This window comes from Dendrobates tinctorius, unplaced genomic scaffold (assembly GCF_039654945.1).
Source record: "Dendrobates tinctorius isolate UK_male_01 unplaced genomic scaffold, ASM3965494v1 ptg000062l, whole genome shotgun sequence".
Taxonomy (NCBI): domain Eukaryota; kingdom Metazoa; phylum Chordata; class Amphibia; order Anura; family Dendrobatidae; genus Dendrobates; species Dendrobates tinctorius.
The window spans coordinates 20,822,683-20,841,253 of NW_027361730.1; the positions used below are offsets into that span (position 1 = coordinate 20,822,683).

The 18,571-nt window shown below is 42.2% G+C and overlaps 1 protein-coding gene across 1 annotated transcript in view; it reads left to right on the forward strand.

Annotated features, from left to right (window-relative positions):
* Positions 1 to 18,571, forward strand: part of ALPK3 (alpha kinase 3) — a 142,994-nt gene that overhangs the window by 87,572 nt on the left and 36,851 nt on the right. Inside the window, exons 8-9 of the mRNA XM_073579366.1 lie at positions 5,019 to 5,166; positions 10,315 to 10,442. Of these exons, the coding sequence (XP_073435467.1) occupies positions 5,019 to 5,166; positions 10,315 to 10,442 (276 nt within the window). The remainder of the gene's footprint in view (positions 1 to 5,018; positions 5,167 to 10,314; positions 10,443 to 18,571) is intronic.

Sequence of the window (18,571 nt, forward strand, 5' to 3'; positions counted from 1 at the left end):
GCTCAGGGCTAAACAGGAGATAGGGACAGGTTGGGGACTTGGGCCTCACTACCATCCAGTGTACCCCCCAAGTTAAGGAAAGTTAGGGCACCTCCTTAGCCTGAGGGGCAGTTCAGGGGCCCAGGTTCCACGTCTCCTGTTTCTTCCCTACTGCCCCGTGACAGTACTAAGCAACAATAAGAAAGATACAGCACTCGCGTCTTGATAAAACACCTCTTTATTTATTCCAGATTAAAAGCAGCAATGGTAGATGCAAGCGTCACAGAAAAAACTAAATGGCAGTAGGTAGCATGAATAATTTAAAGGATAACTGACTAGTAAACTGCCAGCAAGGTCATGGACACCAAAGTTTCATTGATGCTTTTGTGGTGCAAAGGCTAACCATGTTAGCCTTACTGTGCTACCTACTATAGCACAAGTTGTTGGAAAAGTTAATGCTGGCTATAAAAAAGTGTAAAAAATAAAGTGTATTGCAACTCGCTGCAAAACAGCAGATTGGCGCAAGAGTTATTGCAGCCCTCAGGTATATGTGCATTACGTACCATGGCACCAGGTACATTATTATAAAAAGGCAATCCAGCTGAAAATTGGTGATGCTCTGGGCAATGTTCTGCTGGGAAATCTTGGCTCCTTATATTCCTGTACATTCTACTTTGACATGTACCATCTACCTAAACGTTTCGGAACAAGTATTCAACTTCACGCAACACAATTCTATGTAAATAAGGGGCCTTATTCAGCAGTATAATGGTTTGAAGAATATGACAAAGAGTTCAAGTTGCTGACTTGGCCTCATAATTACATAGCTCTCAATCAGATCGAGCATCTGTAGGATTTGTTGGAAAGACTGATCCATGAAGGTTTCACTTTACAGCTAACATAACCTAAAGGATTTGCTAACATCTTGATGACAGATACTACGTAACACATTCAGAATTCTTAATTATCCAATGCCTTGATGGGCTGTTTTGACAACATGAGAGGTTCTGCACAATATTTAGTAGATTGCTTTAATGTTTTATAAATTCAGACTGAAGGTATCAAATCCACAAAAGAGAACATATGAAAACAAGGAGTAAAGCAACACATGTGAAACAAACCAGAATATGTTAAGCTTTAGACTTCTCAAATTATCCCCCTTTTACTCTGATGACAGCTTTACACACACTTGACATTCTCTCAAGCAGCCTCATCGAGTAGTCACCTGGCTTCAATTGAATAGGTATATGTCATCAAGAGTAAAATCAATGGAATCACCTATCTCCAGAAAGTGTTTTCAGCCACCTTCAAATGTGTGTTTTGTAGAGGCAGTATTGGTACACATTAGTAATGAGACCGATTCTACAATTGTTCTAACTTAGAATATGGCAAGAACCACTCAATTAAGTAAAGAGAAATGACAGTCCATCATTACTTTAAGATAAGAAGGTCAGTCAATCCAGGAAATTGCTAGAATCTTGTAGGTATCCTCAAGTACAGTAATGAGAACCACAAGTGATTAAGAGGAAATTGGTTCTTATGTCAAGTGACCCAGAAAAGGATGATGTCTGTGCAACATCTATGCAACATCTGTGTCAGTATCAACTCTCTCTCTTTCCATGTCTGTTGCCTAATGATGTAAGGTGACAAAACAATAGTCCTGTGAAATTCACTGGTACTTGTTACAGTCTAATCAGTATGCTTGGAGTTTAACTTCTGTCTCTGGTTAGTATTAACTCCCTACTATTAGCCCTAGGGGGGAATTAAATTCTATTTATACTCATTTGCCAGTTAGAAGCCCTTGACCTGGTTCACACGTGATTTTCAGCTTCTGACCTGCTAATTTGATTCCTAATGCTTTACCTCAGCCTGTATTTTGACCATATTTGTGCCTTACATTTCTGCTCCTTCAATCCAAATCCCTAACCAGAGTTAAAGGGTGAGGATCAGTGCAACCCCTGTGATCTGCTAGACCGAGTGGCTAGCACAAAGTTTGTCTATAGAAGCCTTATTAAGCGCTGCCAGGCTACCATGCACACGGCCCCGTCATAGTATATCTGGCCCCAAATCATGGATCACCTCCAAATGGTTGTTGATAAAATACACAGCTTGACCTAGTTGGTTCGGGACCTTGCAGTGTGGACTCAACGTTATAAAACTGCTCCAGCTCAAACTACTCCAGCGCCGTCAACCATTTCTGAACCCAAGTTAAATTTATCAGATAATTTTTCTGGAAAGTTGTCAGCTGTACTTCAGGCTCCACCCAAAATAATCTAATATTGAGAGACAGTGTGTTAGACTAATCATTTCCCTTCTCTAGGGAGACCCAACAGACTTGGTCCTTCTCCTTACTCTATGATGCATCAAAACCCTCCTCAACTGATGCATTGTCTGAGGCCCTTGGTCTTCTATATGAGGACCTTTACTAAGTAGCATTTTTGCAGAAAGTAAATTAACCGTCCTTTGCCAGTGATGAAGTACTGTTGATGAGTACTTTACTACATTTCGGCTCTGGGCCATAGACGCACAGTGCAATAAGCAGGCACTTCACAATCAGTTACATACTGGATTTTCAGACCACATCAAAGATATGTAAGGCCGGTTTCACATTTGCGCTTCAGGGCACAGCGACGGCCTCCGCACGACTGCCGCTAAGCCCCGCCCCCTGCCGTGCCTCCGCCGGTAGCTCCGCCTCCGGGCGCATGACGCTGAATGCGTCATGCGTCCCCTATGTTTATCACAGAGGACGCAGGCCGTGCGCAGTATGCGTTTGGCGGCTCATGCGTCCTTTTGACAGAGCGCAACCAAATTGCAACAAGTTGCGTTTGGCACTGGTTGGCGCACCATCAAAAGGACGCAGGCGCCGCAAAAACGCATACTGCGCACGGCCTGCATCCTGTGATAAAGAGCCGGTCGGAGGTAGGTATCACACATAGCGATATCGCTGCTGTGTCAAGAAAACTTGAGAAGGGTAAAGGAAGAAGGACCTCTTCTGCTTATAAAAGATTCAAGGAATGGCCATGTATTGGGGTTGGTGACAAGGGGTGGTTGTCCACTAAAAGTAATAAACTTAAAGTCCCCTCAGCTAAGCTAAGATCCAAGTTCATTGGTCCAACTAAAATAACTGAAGTTGTCAATCCAGTAGCCTTCCATTTAAAACTTTCCTCTTCCTTCCGGAAACCCAACATACTTCACAAATTACAGCTTGAAATGTTCAGTTTGTTTGAACAACCTACTAGTAATGTACATCCTCTACTGATTAGAGGCATTCTGCAGTATGAAGTAAAAAGATATATACTGTATATGACTATCTTAATTGGTCCTGTTCATTGTTTTTTTATTTTACAGATTTTTGGATAATTACAATAATAATCCTTACTGTTGATATGTTCCAAAATTTTCTGAAAATGTGAAACAGGAAATGAATACATATGGGGGTGGCATGTAAGCAGGATAATAATGTTAATATAACCTATTGCTCATCAAGCTTTTTAAAGCTATGTACATAGGATATGTGAACTATTGAGCGTAGGTTTAAGGGAAGTGGTCACCTGATGAAATAAGAGAAGTTGGAGTACTAACTATATGACGTAAATACACATATCTTTCAGTTAATTTACTGCCCTCGTGCTTTTTTTTGTCACACTACTTAATAAAGTATGTTCTCTGAGAGTGCTGTACTATCTGACCACTGTAAATAGACATGTTCAGAATTTCAGGAATTGAATTCAATTTCAAATCATGTAGAAACTTCTCATACTGGGTGTTGAAATCTCCTTTTGGGATAAGTATTTGTTTGTGGCCAAGCACTATATAGGTGCAAAAGTGTGTAAGTCTAAAGCCTGGTCCATATTGCACTTGATCCCCATGTTTGTGATTCTGTCAGGGCTTACATCTAAAAGCCTGGAAAATGGGATTGGGGCGCATGCGCTGATAGGTGCTATTAACTGTCATAGTGCAAGCAGACTCTCTCTGTAGTCCCGGGTTGGACTGGCCCACCAGAGAACCGGATAATCCTTCAGAAGCCCATGGCTTCTACTTCAGGAGAGTTTATAGTGCAAACCTTGCAGCTGCTATGGAGCTCTGGAGTAGGGGAGATCCAAGCTCCACAATCTAGATTTCAACAGTATCTGAGCAATCACATGATAACCGATCGAATCAGCAAGTAGAACCGAACCCTAACATTGTGTATCTTATGGCTATACCACTTGATACAGTGCCTGATGGAAAGTAGTCTAGGACCGAAAAGCCACTTTAATGATAATGCATTGGTTTTGTATACATGAAAGTTGGGCCCTCAGAATCAAGTCCTCTGGTGGACCCAATGTTCTTCAGTCTGACAATGGTGTGCCCTATCGGATATCATTTTCAGCTGTGTCTGCCTATGTTAGGTTGGCACCAAAGCATGGTCGATTGCGTTTTGTTGCCTGCTTTAAATAAATGGATGTGGCCGAAAATGATGTCCAACAGTGCACACTGTGACATTGTCTGCCTAATTACAGACAATGATCCCTTCAGCACATACTACCGAATCCCGTTTTTCAGATCTCCAGAAGTAAGCCCTGATAGAGCTACTGATTTGGGGATCAAACTGGAAGAGAATTTAGCCTTATAGGTTTCACAATATTCACAATGATGGGAAACAAAGTGAAGTAAAAAAAACACATCTTGGGATTAGATAGATAGGTAGAAGTGTAGGGTATTGTGTAATAAAAATAATTACCAAGGTGGTTAGGGTGTAAAGATCATTATTTAGAAAGGACATTTTAGGTATTGGACAAACCCTTTAATTATGTAGCCCAATATCTTCTGACATTGATTTCAAAAGAATGTAATTCATGGCATAGTCAAGTAAGTGCATAAAATCGCGTACAGTATATCTATTATAATTGAAATGTAGGATAGGCCCTTACAGATCGTCAGCTGATACCCAAATCCAGCATGTTAGGAACCTTTATTAAATTGTGTATGGCCAGCTTAAATGTCCAGATGAATATATTTGAAGAGTACGATATAATCTTCCCAATATTTTCTTTTAGCTCCACAAGTGATTCGGAAGATCCGGGCAGAGCAATTTTCTGATGCCTCTGGGAATTTAAAACTCTGGTGTCAGTTCTTCAATATTTTAAGTGACTCAAACATAACCTGGTACAAAGATGAAATTCAGATGACAAAAATAAAGCGAAGGTAATGTTTATCATTTGGTTATCTCTATGGCATCATGGTCTTCCATACATGTATTAAGCTACATCCAATCATATACAATCACAAGCAAAACATAGATGACATTGTAAATAGGTATAATTAATAAAGTTGTGCTCATATAAGCTTATCTATGAGGTGGTTACTGATATAAAATAAATATTCCCTTTTTTCCTAATCCCCCCACCCCCGTACCACATCCTCCCCCTGCTGCATCTGTAGTTATATGATATGCTTTATACATTATGTAAAATGAGTCAATAGGGGTTTTCTTTTGCAAATAAAGGATGTGATTTTTGTTGCTCAAAACCAATACTACCAAGAAGGCGGTCAGGCAGCGTCCATAGTGACTTAGTCAGCTTCATTCATGTGAATGGCTCTGTCGGGATTAACGTCAGAATAATGTTTGGGTTGATTCATATAAAGATGTTTCACAATAGCACAGACCACAATTGCAGCACGGTGGCTCAGTGCTTAGCAATGTTGGATTGCAGTGCTGGGGTCTTGGGTTCAAATCCAACCAAGGAAAACATCTGCAAGGAGTTTGTATGTTCTCCCCGTGTTCGCGTGGGTTCTCTAGTTTCCTCCCACACTCCAAAGACATAATAATGGGGGGAATCTAGATGTTTTGTCTGGCAAGCACTGTGGAATTAATGGCACTATATAAGTGAATAAAATGAATAGGGAATTTTAGATATTGAACCCCATTGGTGACAGCGATGATAATGTATGTAAAGTGCTGTGAAATATGTTAGCACTATATAATACAAGACATAAGAAGAGACAGTGTGCAGAACAATTGCAGGTCTCTTGACCCAGGAAAGATGTATATCTTTGTACCGTGTTAGCCAGTAGATAGAAAAATATTCAGAATTGAGAGTCCTCAGTAGCTGATACCTTTTAATGGCTAACTGAAAAGATGGTAACAAATTGCAAGCTTTCGACACTACTCAGGTCTCTTCATCAGGCATTGACTAATACAAAATCTGAAGAATCACATATTTATGCACGACACAGCACAGAAAAAATGCAGTAGATAAGACAAGTGACGTGAAGCAGAATTATCATTATGGGAGAGGGATAGACATAAATATTGGAGCAGTTCATAGATAAGGCGTCTGGATGTTTTATTGTCCTCTTATTGCAGTCTGGTTCTGTGTTGTGATGCCCCACAAGGTCTTAGGAGCAAATTCCTTAATTGATGTAAAAAGACATAAATCCATGCGACACATTCATTCCAGCATTGAGAGTGTCAAAGGTCATCATGAATTTGTACTCACAGACTCTTCTCTCACTCTGAGATGTGAAGTTACCTTTCAATACCAGTAATTTCATGTCTATGGTGCTGTGATCAGGTATGCAAAAATGTTTTGCCACAGGTAGATCCATTCTTTTTTCTCTTATTGTGTGGTGATGAGAATTCATCCTTGTTCTAAGCTTTTGCCCTGTCTCCCCCACATACAGACCCCCCAGTGAATTGGGGATCTTTATCTTGTCCGTGGTCATTATAAATGGACAGGTTTTACATTTTTTCTGGTTGCAAAGAAAGTGTCAAGGTTTGAACACGGTTCTTGCCCTGCACTCACAGGGTTAAGTGTTCGTGGCCTCGTTCTTGATCTGGGAGGGGTATTTATACTCACTCTTTACCAGGGTTCTCTGTCAGCTATACTGTTGTTCTGGTGTGTCTGACCCCTGGTGTGCATGTATTCTGCGTTGCTTGTTTACTTCCCGTGTATGACCCGGCCTGTTCCCTCACTCTGTACTCTGTCTCTCGCTTTGGTACTATTGTCTTCTCCGGTTCTGACCTCCTGGCTTGGCTATCTTTACTCCGTTACAGTTTGTCCCTATTGTACAGTCTATTGCCCGTTCTGGCTTTCTGACCTATTGCTACGTCCTGACTATCCATTCTGTATAACCCTTTGGTACTGTATTGCTATCTTGTGCTTTGACCCTGGCTTCATCTGGTTTCTGTCTCTGTCTATGCCCCTTGGTAACACTGTCCTGTAGTTACCTTTCTAGGAGTTTCCCTGCAGCTCCTAGATCTGTGGAGCTTAGGCCACGCCCCCAGCAGTCATGTGCTTCAGGTCCTGATACTCTGAAGCACGCATCATCACCGCTGCTGCCCTGCTCCACAGGTATCTTTGAGCACTGTTTTTGTACTCAGGACACCCGCACTGGCTCAGTGAGCAAGTGCAGTGCGGGGCTCCTGACAGAAAGGTTCCTGCAGCTGTTGGAGAGGACAGGGAGCTTCTGACAATGATGCTTCTTAGATTTGGGGGCTGCCTAAAGCACAGTAGTGGGGGGGGTCTGCAAAAATGGATTGTAATCGGGCATCTTTTTGTAGTAAAGGTTGTAATTTCCGTGCAGCTCCCCTTAGCACTTCCAGATTTGGGTTGTAGGCGACTACTAGAGGCATCCGGTTATTTTCTTCTTTTCCTTTGTAATGTAGCAGGTGATTCCTTGACATTCTGGTGGCTCTTGTAATTTGGTTTTGAATTGTTCTTGGATGGTAGCCCTGATTCAAAAAGGTCTTTTTGAGGTGACCAAGGTGTTCATCTCTATCGATTGGTTTGGAACATATACGATTGTATCTGATTGCTTGGCTGTAGATAATGGAGTTCTTTATGTGTTTTGGATGGAAACTGTCCCATTTAAGGTATGTTAGACGGTCGATTGGTTTCTGATACAGGGATGTCTCTATTTCATTGTTCTTTAGCTTAGTGATAGTGTCCAAAAAGTTAATCTCAGTGGTGGAGTAGTTGAGTGTTAAGTTGGTGGGATGAAATTGATTAAACTGTTCGTGGAACGTCTTTAGCTGTTGCTCAGACTCCATTCCAGATGATTAAAATATCATCAATGAAGCGGTAGTAGGTCAGAGGCCTGATGGGACATGAGGACAAAAAGTTGCTTTCAAGCTTGGCCATGAAAAGATTTGCATATTGTGGAGCTATTTTACTTCCCATAGCTGTGCCAGTTTCCTGTTGATATATCTTGTTGTCAAATTCAACGTAATTGTGGGTGAGGATGAATTTTATAGGTTTTATCACAGCATCAGCATCAGTCCCTGTGTTTTCCATGAAGAATTTGCTGGCATTTAATCCATCCTGGTGTGGGATATTAGAGTACAAAGATTCCACATCCATGGTGACCAGGATGGTTCATTCTGGTAGGAGACCTATTGCTGATAGTTTATTCAATAGGTCAGTTGTGTCCTGAATGTAGCTGGGTGTATCCTTCACCAGTGGTTTAAGAATACCCTCTACCCATCAAGAGACCCATTAGATCTCTTGACCCAAACTTAACAGCCATATATATGCCTATATGAAAGATTTACAGCATCATATATACCTATGAAACTATTGAGCATGGGTCAGGAGACACACGGATGATCCACGCATCACGGTAATTACTCAGTCTGCGAAATACTGGAGTTTGAATCCGAAATTAGTTTGCTTGGAAAAGACTAGAAGTTGAAATGCGATTTAACTACATATTGAACTTTTAGACTTTTTTATGCTTACATCTTTTATGTTTAGTGTAGAATTTCTCATTTTTAATCTCAGAGATATCAAGGTATGGTAACAGTTTCTGGTGGCATACACCAAATTATGTATTCATACTTAATGTTTTTCCTATATTCCATTGTATATGTCATAGTTTACTTGAAGCCAGCCATAGACAACTTTGAAGAAGAGTGCTGTTCTTTAGTAAAGATAAGCAACATAGGTTAATTTGATGTATACAAGAGGAATTTCCCAGTACCGATGCACACACAATAACATGGGTTGAAATACAGGTTAATGTGACACATTGCTGAATTATCATCAATGAGCCTAATGTCCTCGTGACTTTTTATGTTTTATTAACTTTTAAATGACCAAGCTTGAAAGGGTCATAATGGTCGGCCATTTATTTATTTTTATTACTTTTTGCCTCTCCACATTTCAGCAGCGATAGCTTTTTTATTTTTTTTTCACTGATGTAACTATATGAAGCCTTGTTTTATGTGGAAAAATTGTGATTTTTTTTTGTCAGTGCAGTTTGTAAATTAGTCTGTACTTTATATACATTGTTTTTGCAACATAAATATAGAAAAAATTAATTTTGTGAATTTGTTTTATAAGATAAGTTTTCTCATTAAATAACCTATTGGAAGAATACTTCATGTTATTACAAATGCGTGGCAGCCTAACTCATGTACGATTTGTTTTTACTACCATATACTAAAGTGTATTTAATATACGAAAGAATTATTTTTGATGTTTTTTTTTTCATTTTTTAATCACATATTTTTATTTGTCCCATGGGATAAATTTCTATCAACTTATTGTGTATTTTTTCCACTGTAACTAAGGCATCCATATACCCCCATCTATAGGGGAAAACAACTTATTGCAGTGATGCAATTACCTGGCATAGCTGAAAATTGGCAATCTGCTCTGCTCTGCTGGTCAGACAATCACTGGTTCTAATAGAAGCTTTGGCACTGCTTATGTTTCTTTTTGACAAATAGCGCCCATTGAGAAACATGTAAACAGCAAAAGAGAAGACAAAAGCAGTAATAAACCACTTCTGTCTTTTCCTCAGGTGTGTCTGACAGCTGGAACACCAACCTGTTCCTGCTCTAGCTTGCAGGAGGAAGAGCTTTACTCCAGTGCCGTAACTATACTATGGCACGAGATTACAGCCCATGACCAAACGCTGTTAATTTTTTAGCGCTTGATCATTAGTGGTTAGCGCTGCAGCCTTGCAGCGCTGGGGTCCTGGGTTCGAATCCCGCCAAGGACAACATCTGCAAGGAGTTTGTATGTTCTCCCTGTGTTTGCGTGGGTTACCTCCGGGTACTCCGGTTTCCTCCCACATTCTAAAGACATACTGATAGGGAATTTAGATTGTGAGCCCCATCGGGGACAGTGATGAAATGTGTGCAACCTGTAAAGTGCTGCGGAATATGTTAGCGCTATATAAAAATAAAGATTATTATTGAGAGTTTAAGGAGGAAAAAAAACATTCATCATGAGAAGTAGAGCAATATACTTTAATAAAACCATGTACATGGTTATACATATTGATAGAAGATTTTTTTTTGTCTAATTTAACTTTTTTTGTTTAATTTAACTTTTTATTCTCTAGTTCTGGAGATGAAGGACAGGTAGCACTTGCCATTGTACAAGCATCAGTGAAGGATTGTGGTGTCTATCAGTGTACCATAGAGAATGAATATGGATCTGATTCAACAGACTGCCTGCTAAGTGCAGAAAGTAAGTATATTGTGTTTTTATATCATTTGAGTGTTTAAAATTCTAAATAAATTTCTTGACGATACTTTGTCTACTTAAATAAAATATTTATATATCTATCTGTCTATTATCTATCTATCAGTCTACCTATCTATTTATCTAGTCAGAGCTCAATTAGCCCATTTTTTCCTTCCCCGCCAGTAAGGTGATATATTTTGTGGAGGGCAGTAGTGTTGAGTGTGTCCCACATGCCTTAAGCCCCCGTTACACACTGCGATATCGCTAGCAATATCGCTGTAAAGTCACCGATTTTGTGACGTTGCAGCGATATTGCTAGCGATATCGCTGCATGTGATACTTACCTCCAACCGGCTCCCCCGCTGGTAATCGCTGATCGCGCGAGAAGCTCCTGGATCATTCCTCGACGGCCACTTCCTGCGGCGCTTCCTGCTGTGACGACGAGCGATGCGTGGAGCCGGGCGGGAGGACGCAGGATCGCCGCGTCTGACAGGTAAGTAGCGATCCCCGTCCCCAGCGATGTCGCTAGTGAGATCTGCCTATGTGGCAGCTCACTAGCGACCACCTAGCGATGTACCAGCGATCCTGACCGCGTCATATCGCTGGTCGGGATCGCTGGTGCATCGCTAGGTGTAACGGTACCCTTATTCTACAGTATATAACAAAGTATATAACAAAGAACTGTGATATTAAAGGCTTAAGCACACAAAGGCTCATACACAGAAACACGGGACTGTTTTGCTACACTATCCCACTCCATCAAAAATCAATACAGATTGTTTGCTATGGAAGTGGCATAAAACAGGTTTCTTTGGCCAGTGTAAAAAAAAAAGACAACCATGGGTTACTGCAGACAGTGAGGAGAAGCTTATGAGAAGTCTGAGAAAATTAACACAAAAATTATCCCACAGATGCATATCAGAAGAAAATGTCGACATATACTAAAATCACTTCACTTGATCAACAGTCTAAGGAGTAGGATAGATAGAAGGATGAAATGTATACTAAATATGATCATAAAAACTTACAAGCAATGTAAGCCTATGTGTAAAAGAAAAATAACAATCATTATTTATATATAGACAAACATGATTAAAATACACACAAAATTAAAACGTTTTATTCGGCGGTATGATGATAAAGCAAAGTTTTTTGCCTTGTTTTTCATTTATTTATTTTTTACAGTTTTATAGGTCGGGTTTATCCAGATGCGGCAATACCAGATATGTGTGTTTAAAAAAAAAAAAAAAAAAATTGACATAAATAAATGTATTTTGGGCAATAATATTTTTCATTTTTTTATTTATTTGTTTTTTTAAAATATTTTTACAATTTTTAATAACATCATCTTTACACTGACAGATTGCTGATCTGATACTCTGCAATGCTTCTGCACTGCAGGGCAGGACTGCCACTAGGAATTTTGGGGCCCCATAATGGCAAAATTTTCGGGGCCTCCTTGAGACTCCGCCCAGGGTCCACCCCAGCCCTGCCTCCACCCCTTGAACTGTCCACAGTCAAAAGATTTTTTAAGCCGCCACCACCACGACAAGGTAGACTCTTTTGGTCGAGCTCTACTCTTCTCTATCCTATTAATCATTTGTTAAAATATCCAATACAATTTTGGTATATTTTTATTTATTTTTCAATTTTTAAAACGACCATTAATAATCATGAACACTGCCGGAAAAAAGCCAAAGACTGCCGAGTGCAATGCATACTGGCGGAAGTTAATGAGCGGCCCCGGAAGCAGATGCGGCCAGGAGACAGCGGGACGGGAGGACGCGTCGCTGGACAGGTAAGTATAATTATAATGTTTATTATTAATTTTCTGCTTTTTTTACAGCCCCCCGCCTCATCCCATATCTGTAAAGTCTGAGCTCGGGGTTCTGACGCAAGTTTGTGTCATCTCCGGCCCCGAACTCAAAGTTACAAAAAAACTCGGGCGAACCCTCCGATCCCGAACATCAGGGGGTTCGCCCATCACTACCTAGGAACCATCTGTAATGATATTGAAGACTTAGGCAATTGGGAGTGCAAGTGGTCTTCTCATCCATCCTCATGGTTGATGGCCATGAAACTAGGAGGTGGAACAAGATTCTACAGGTGAACAACTGGCTACGTCGATGGTGCCATCAGCAAGCATTTGGATTTCTGGATCACAGAGTGAATTATCTATACGATGGACTACATGCTAGAGATGGGCTGCATCTTACCAAGACTGGAAAATAGATATTTGGAAGTCACTTTGCTACACTCATCAGGAGAGCTTTAAACTAGAACATTGTGGGAAGAGAAGCAAAAGGCCATGGAAAGCCATATAGCGAACAAATACTATTGCGAATTCTGCTATTAGAAGTGGAAAGGAAGAACAAAGCCAAAAAGATCTGAATAATAAAAATACTGGAGAAAGGGAAACTGATCACAAACTAAAATGTTTTTATACAAATGTACACAGCATAGACAACAAGCAAGGAGAATTGGAACTACTAACTCAGGAAAAGAAATATGATGTTATTGGCATCACTGAAACTTGGTGGGATGATACACATGATGGGAATACAAGGATAGAAGGATACAACTTATTTGCAATAAGCACACTTAATAAACGATGAGGAGGTGTCACATTGTATGTTAGAAAAATGTGTATCTGCACATAGATTGAAGCTTCAGAGACTGGGAGTTCTGTGGAAACTGGGTAAGAATACAAGGAGAGAACAACAGAAAGGACACCATTGTAAGCATTTACTAAATGCCACCTAGACAAGCTGAAGATATGCATGAACTCTTTATGCATAAGATGGCCATGTTTTAAAAAAAAAAAAAAATATGATGTATTGATCATGGGAGATCTCAATTATCCAGACATTTGTTGGGAATCTCTCTCAGGCAGGTTCAGCAAATTCTTATCCTCTCTTGCTGACAACTTTACCTTCCAAAAGGTAGAGGTGAAAACAAGGGGATCTGCTACCTTAATCCTTATAAACTGGGAGGAAATGGTTGAGGAGGTAAGGGATGGTGGCTGGGACCCTAGGAGACAGCAATCATGCTGTCAGAGAATTTTGGATAACTAGAGGACGAAGACCTGTGAACACTCAGACTTCAAGGTTGGATTTCAGAAAGGCAGATTTTAAGAAGAATATAATGCTGTCTGCAAAACCTGCGGGGCACAAATCAGATTACTAAAGCTGATAATGAATTTAGACTTGCAAGAGACGTCAAAAGCAATAAAAAAGGATTTCGGAGGTATGTGAAAAGTAAAAGAAAAGTCAAAGATGCTATAGGATTTTTACAGGAAGAAAATGGTGAAGTGCTAAAAAATGATGTTGAGAAGGCCGAACTTTTAAATTCTTATTTTGCATATTGTTTTCGCTCAGAAAGTAAATGTAAGATCAACTGATCTTCACTGAGTCGTCATAAATGGCTCCACACCCAGTTGGGAAAAATGTCTCAAGTGGAGTACCTCAGGGCTCTGTCCAGGGCCCTGTGTTGTTCAACATCTTTATCCTTGATTTAGATGAAGGAATTGTGGGTAAATTGCTTACATTTATTGATTACACAAAGCTACGCTAATACTAAAGAAGAAAGAGAGGATTCAAAAAGATCTACACAAACTGGAACTGTGGGCAGCAACTAACAGAATGGTTTTTAACAGGGAGAAATGCAAAGTCCTACATATGGGCAAGAAAAATTTAAAAAAGCATATACTCCATCCACCATATATCAGGCCCCTGTCGCCTCACTTTCAGACATCGCCAGTACAGGATCTGAGGAGAGGAATGGGGTCTTCGGTCACTGAGGATGGCAGGCAGCAAGGATTCTGGGAGCAGGGTGACAGCAGCACAGAGTATTTCAGGAGAGCAGTGTGCTGGTCTATGTGGGGGCACAGAGGGAGGTATATGGGGGAGGAGCAGGGTGACAGCAGCACAGAGTATTTCAGGAGAGCAGTGTGCTGGTCTATGGGGGGCACAGAGGGAGATATATGGGGGAGGAGCAGGGTGACAGCAGCACAGAGTATTTCAGGAGAGCAGTGTGCAGTATCACACAGGATAGGATTAGATACACGGCTCCGCAGACAGTATCACACAGGAGAGGATTAGATACACGGCTCAGCAGACAGTATCACACAGGATAGGATTAGATACACAGCTCAGCAGTCAGTATCACACAGGATAGGATTAGATACACAGCTCAGCAGACAATATCACACAGGAGAGGATTAGATACACGACTCAGCTGTCAGTATCACACAGGATAGGATTAGATACACGGCTCAGCACACAGTATCACACAGGAGAGGATTAGATACACAGCTCAGCAGACAGTATCACACAGGAGAGGATTAGATACACGGCTCAGCAGACAGTATCACACAGGATAGGATTAGATACACGGCTCAGCACACAGTATCACACAGGAGAGGATTAGATACACTGCTCAGCAGGCAGTATCACACATGATAGGTTAGATACACGGCTCAGCACACAGTATCACACAGGAGAGGATTAGATACACGGCTCAGCAGACAGTATCACACAGGAGAGGATTAGATACACGGTTCAGCAGTCAGTATCACACAGGAGAGGATTAGATGTCCAGCAGATTGCCAAGTGTTTTGAAACAGCAGGGAGCAGCTCCTCCTATGTTTTGCAAGAGCAGGGGCAGCAGCTGGTCGGGTGTTTTGGAAAGAGCAGCTTGGTGTCCAGGAGCTCGTCCTGGTTCCTCTCCTACAGCTGGTATGTGCAGAGTGAACATCCAAGCCCTGTTATGCTGGAACAGTACAGCATCCAAGGCTTGCAATAGAGTGTAAATGAAGCTAAAAGGAAAGCACTGGGCTCTAATAAGATGGCGCCTGGCCACACCTACAGCTGTGAATTGAGCTGCCCACAGAGGCGTGCCCAGTTCACTCCTGATGCAGCTGCAATGAAAGCGATAGGGTCGGCAGCCGACTATTGTCTCTTATGCCCAGGGACTGCCGTAAATGAGCATGGAAAGTGTCGTCAGCAGCCAGAGAGGTAAGATGGCAGCCCCCAGTGGCTGCATTACTACAGAAAAAAAAAATCCATTCACACCACTGAGTCAAGCTTAGAGGACAATATCTTTTTATACTATTTTCTTTTTTACATTAAATTATGAAAAAACACGGCACCTTCCCTTTAGTCTCACAATACACTTCTAAGCAGAGGTAGATGTAGGCTTTCCAGGAACCCAGGGCAAAGGTTCAGTTTGCCGCCCCCTCCTATACACAGCTTAAGCGGTTTGACCAGTTGTTTTATCACCACTCAGCTGTGATTTGCATACTTCCAACCACATATCTGTAAATTGCTGTTGCATGATCTCCCGCTCTCACTGCAGGAACCAGAGAATCTTGAGAGGATGCAGTGCGCACTCTGAGAGGATTCAAAAGTCTACAGTCACATAGAGTGACTGCAGACTTTCATCACAAACCTAGACATCCCCTTTAATGCTCCTAGCATTAATACAAATGTAGTAACCCGTAACTTGTCAAATGGTACAATACTGTATTAACATGGCCATGTATCACACAATCTTACAAGTTATGGACTGTTACATGTGACCGAACCTAAATGTCACGATGTGACCGAAGCGGTATGACACGACCCCACAAAAGGTCGGTCAACGGACGGCACAACACACAAGGGAACACCAGGGAAACTTTAACAACGGTGGGCCCTGTCGATAGGGAATGGGGGAAATGGACACCTTTTTCTGCACTCACCTGAGGAAGTGCCCTGATCTTACTAGCGTCCCTATACTGGGTTCTTTCACCATGTCGCCGAGCAGGACACCTAATCCCTCACTTGACTTGCTCCTATCCCTAAGTAGGGAACTGGCAGGTAGGATCACTATTCCCACCGATGCATTAATACAACAAAAGGTATGGACAGACAGACACCAAAAAGGACAGCGTAAACAAAAAAATGCAACACTTAGCTCCCTCTGCTGCAAAGCACCACACAGCAGAGTAAGGCACCTGACAAATGAACTCAACAAAGCACCACTGCACCCAGAGAGCTCCTTCCTGCAGCTGGGTCACTGTAGAATGAACTGTAGAGCAATGAACCGCGGCCAGGAGGGTGCCAAGGACAAGAAGGAAATCTGTTTGATGTCTTTATTCCACAACGCGTTTCAACAGCAGGACGCTGTCTTCCTCAGGTGGGAACATGATTAGATTGGGAGGAGGGGATATATATAAAAATGGGGAACCAATCACAATTAAGAATCAATTAAAATTAATAAAATCAATAAAAAAGCACCGCACAGCAGAGTAAGGCACCTGACAAATGAACTCAACCAGGCACCACTGCACCCAGAGTGCTCCTTCCTGCAGCTGGGTCACTGTAGAATGAACTATCACCAACAGTCAACTGATGCATCAGATGACCTCTTGAAGGATGGTGGGAGTGGTCACCACCCACATCAGCAAACCCAGCAGCAATACAATTACACCAGCAGGCTAGCGGGGAAAAAACTAACATTAACTCCCAATGGCCTGAAAGGAAAAAAGTTTTAAACTGAGAAGAATCAGAGCTGCCACAAATCCAAACATGGATCGTGACACTATAACAGCACAGGAAAACAGCACCAGAACCACCATAAGTACACAAATACATAACCAAAACCACCAGCAGTACAAAAATACAAAACCAGAACCACCAACTGTACAGGAATACATCACAAGAACCATCATCAGTACAGAAATACATCACCAAAGCCACCATCAGTATAGAAATACAGCATCACAACCCCATCAGTACGGGAATATATCACCAGAGCCACATCAGTACATGAATACATCAGCAGAACCACCATTGGTACAGAAATATATCACCAGAACCACTATCAGTACATGAATATGGGACGCCCTCACACCCAGGGCTGTTGGGTATTCGGTACCGGGCCCGGTGGATCTCAATGGAAGTTGTCACGGTAGCTGTGACCCGGCCCGTGGCGCTGGGCGCCCATTGTAAATGTTCAGTGTGAATGAATAAGTCGTGACGCCACCTATGGTGTTCGGAAATGTAGATGCTGCAGAAAGATCCTCTGGGACAGATGGTGTGGTGCAGCAGTGATGGTATAGCCCTCCACAGGCAGGGCTGTAGTCCCAGGGCAAAGTAGATATGGTGACACTTAGATGGTGTAGTGTCAGGCGCAGGGGAGGTAGCAGGGCCGGGCAGGTTGACGCAGGAATAAGTGGAGAACACCAGGGCATGTAGTTCCAAAGCTTTACTCACAGTCTGTCGTACAAACAGGTGCCTGCTTCTGTGCCGTGTCCTCCAGGTCTGGGAGTCAGTCATCCCCCAGGCCAGATGGAATACTCCTTTCCCACACTCCGCCAACTTGTGCCTTTCTGAACGTCTCCTCTTATAGCGCCTTTGAGTGAAGTACTCCTAGTACTGAGTTACACTGGCGTTCCTCCTGTCTGATGTTCCTATGAATTCTACTTGTACGGCAGACAGCTGTAGCCTGCTTCGGGGACTCCTTGCTACTAAGTCCCGGCTCACTATCCAGTTGCTGTTGTACCCCCAAGTCTTGTGTGGGAATAAAGTGGTCACTACTTCTATTCCTCTGGTGTCGGCTGCAGGACCATTAGTATCTGTACAATCTCGGGGACCGGACCCCCGGCCTTGCTCTTAGAACTTCTAGGAAGAGTTCTCCTCTCACCCATGTCCTCTGTTCTCTTTTACTCCTCACATTCCATACTAATCCTTTCCTTCTAAGAAGAGTCAAGCTTTCAGTCTATGTTGCTCTCTTGTTCTCTCTTTCCCGTGCCAGCAGACCCAGATCACTGGAATCTGCTGCAGCACTTCCATCCATCTATCCCTCTCTCTAGGGATCTTCTTCTCTCTCCAACCAACTACTAACTAACTCACTTAAATTCTTCCCGCTCCTTGAAATGTAATCTAACTCTACCCACCTCCCAGCACGTTTTGTGTTCCAAGCAGGGAGCCACCAATGGGTGCTTTGCTATACTCCAAGCAGGGAGCCGCCGAAGGTGCCTTGCTACACTACTTTGTGGTGTGGGGTGCAGGTGTTGGAGCGTGGTCAGGAGCTTCCACCTTACCGGGATGGTGGGGTACCACACCTCAGGAGGAGGTGCAGTACCTCTG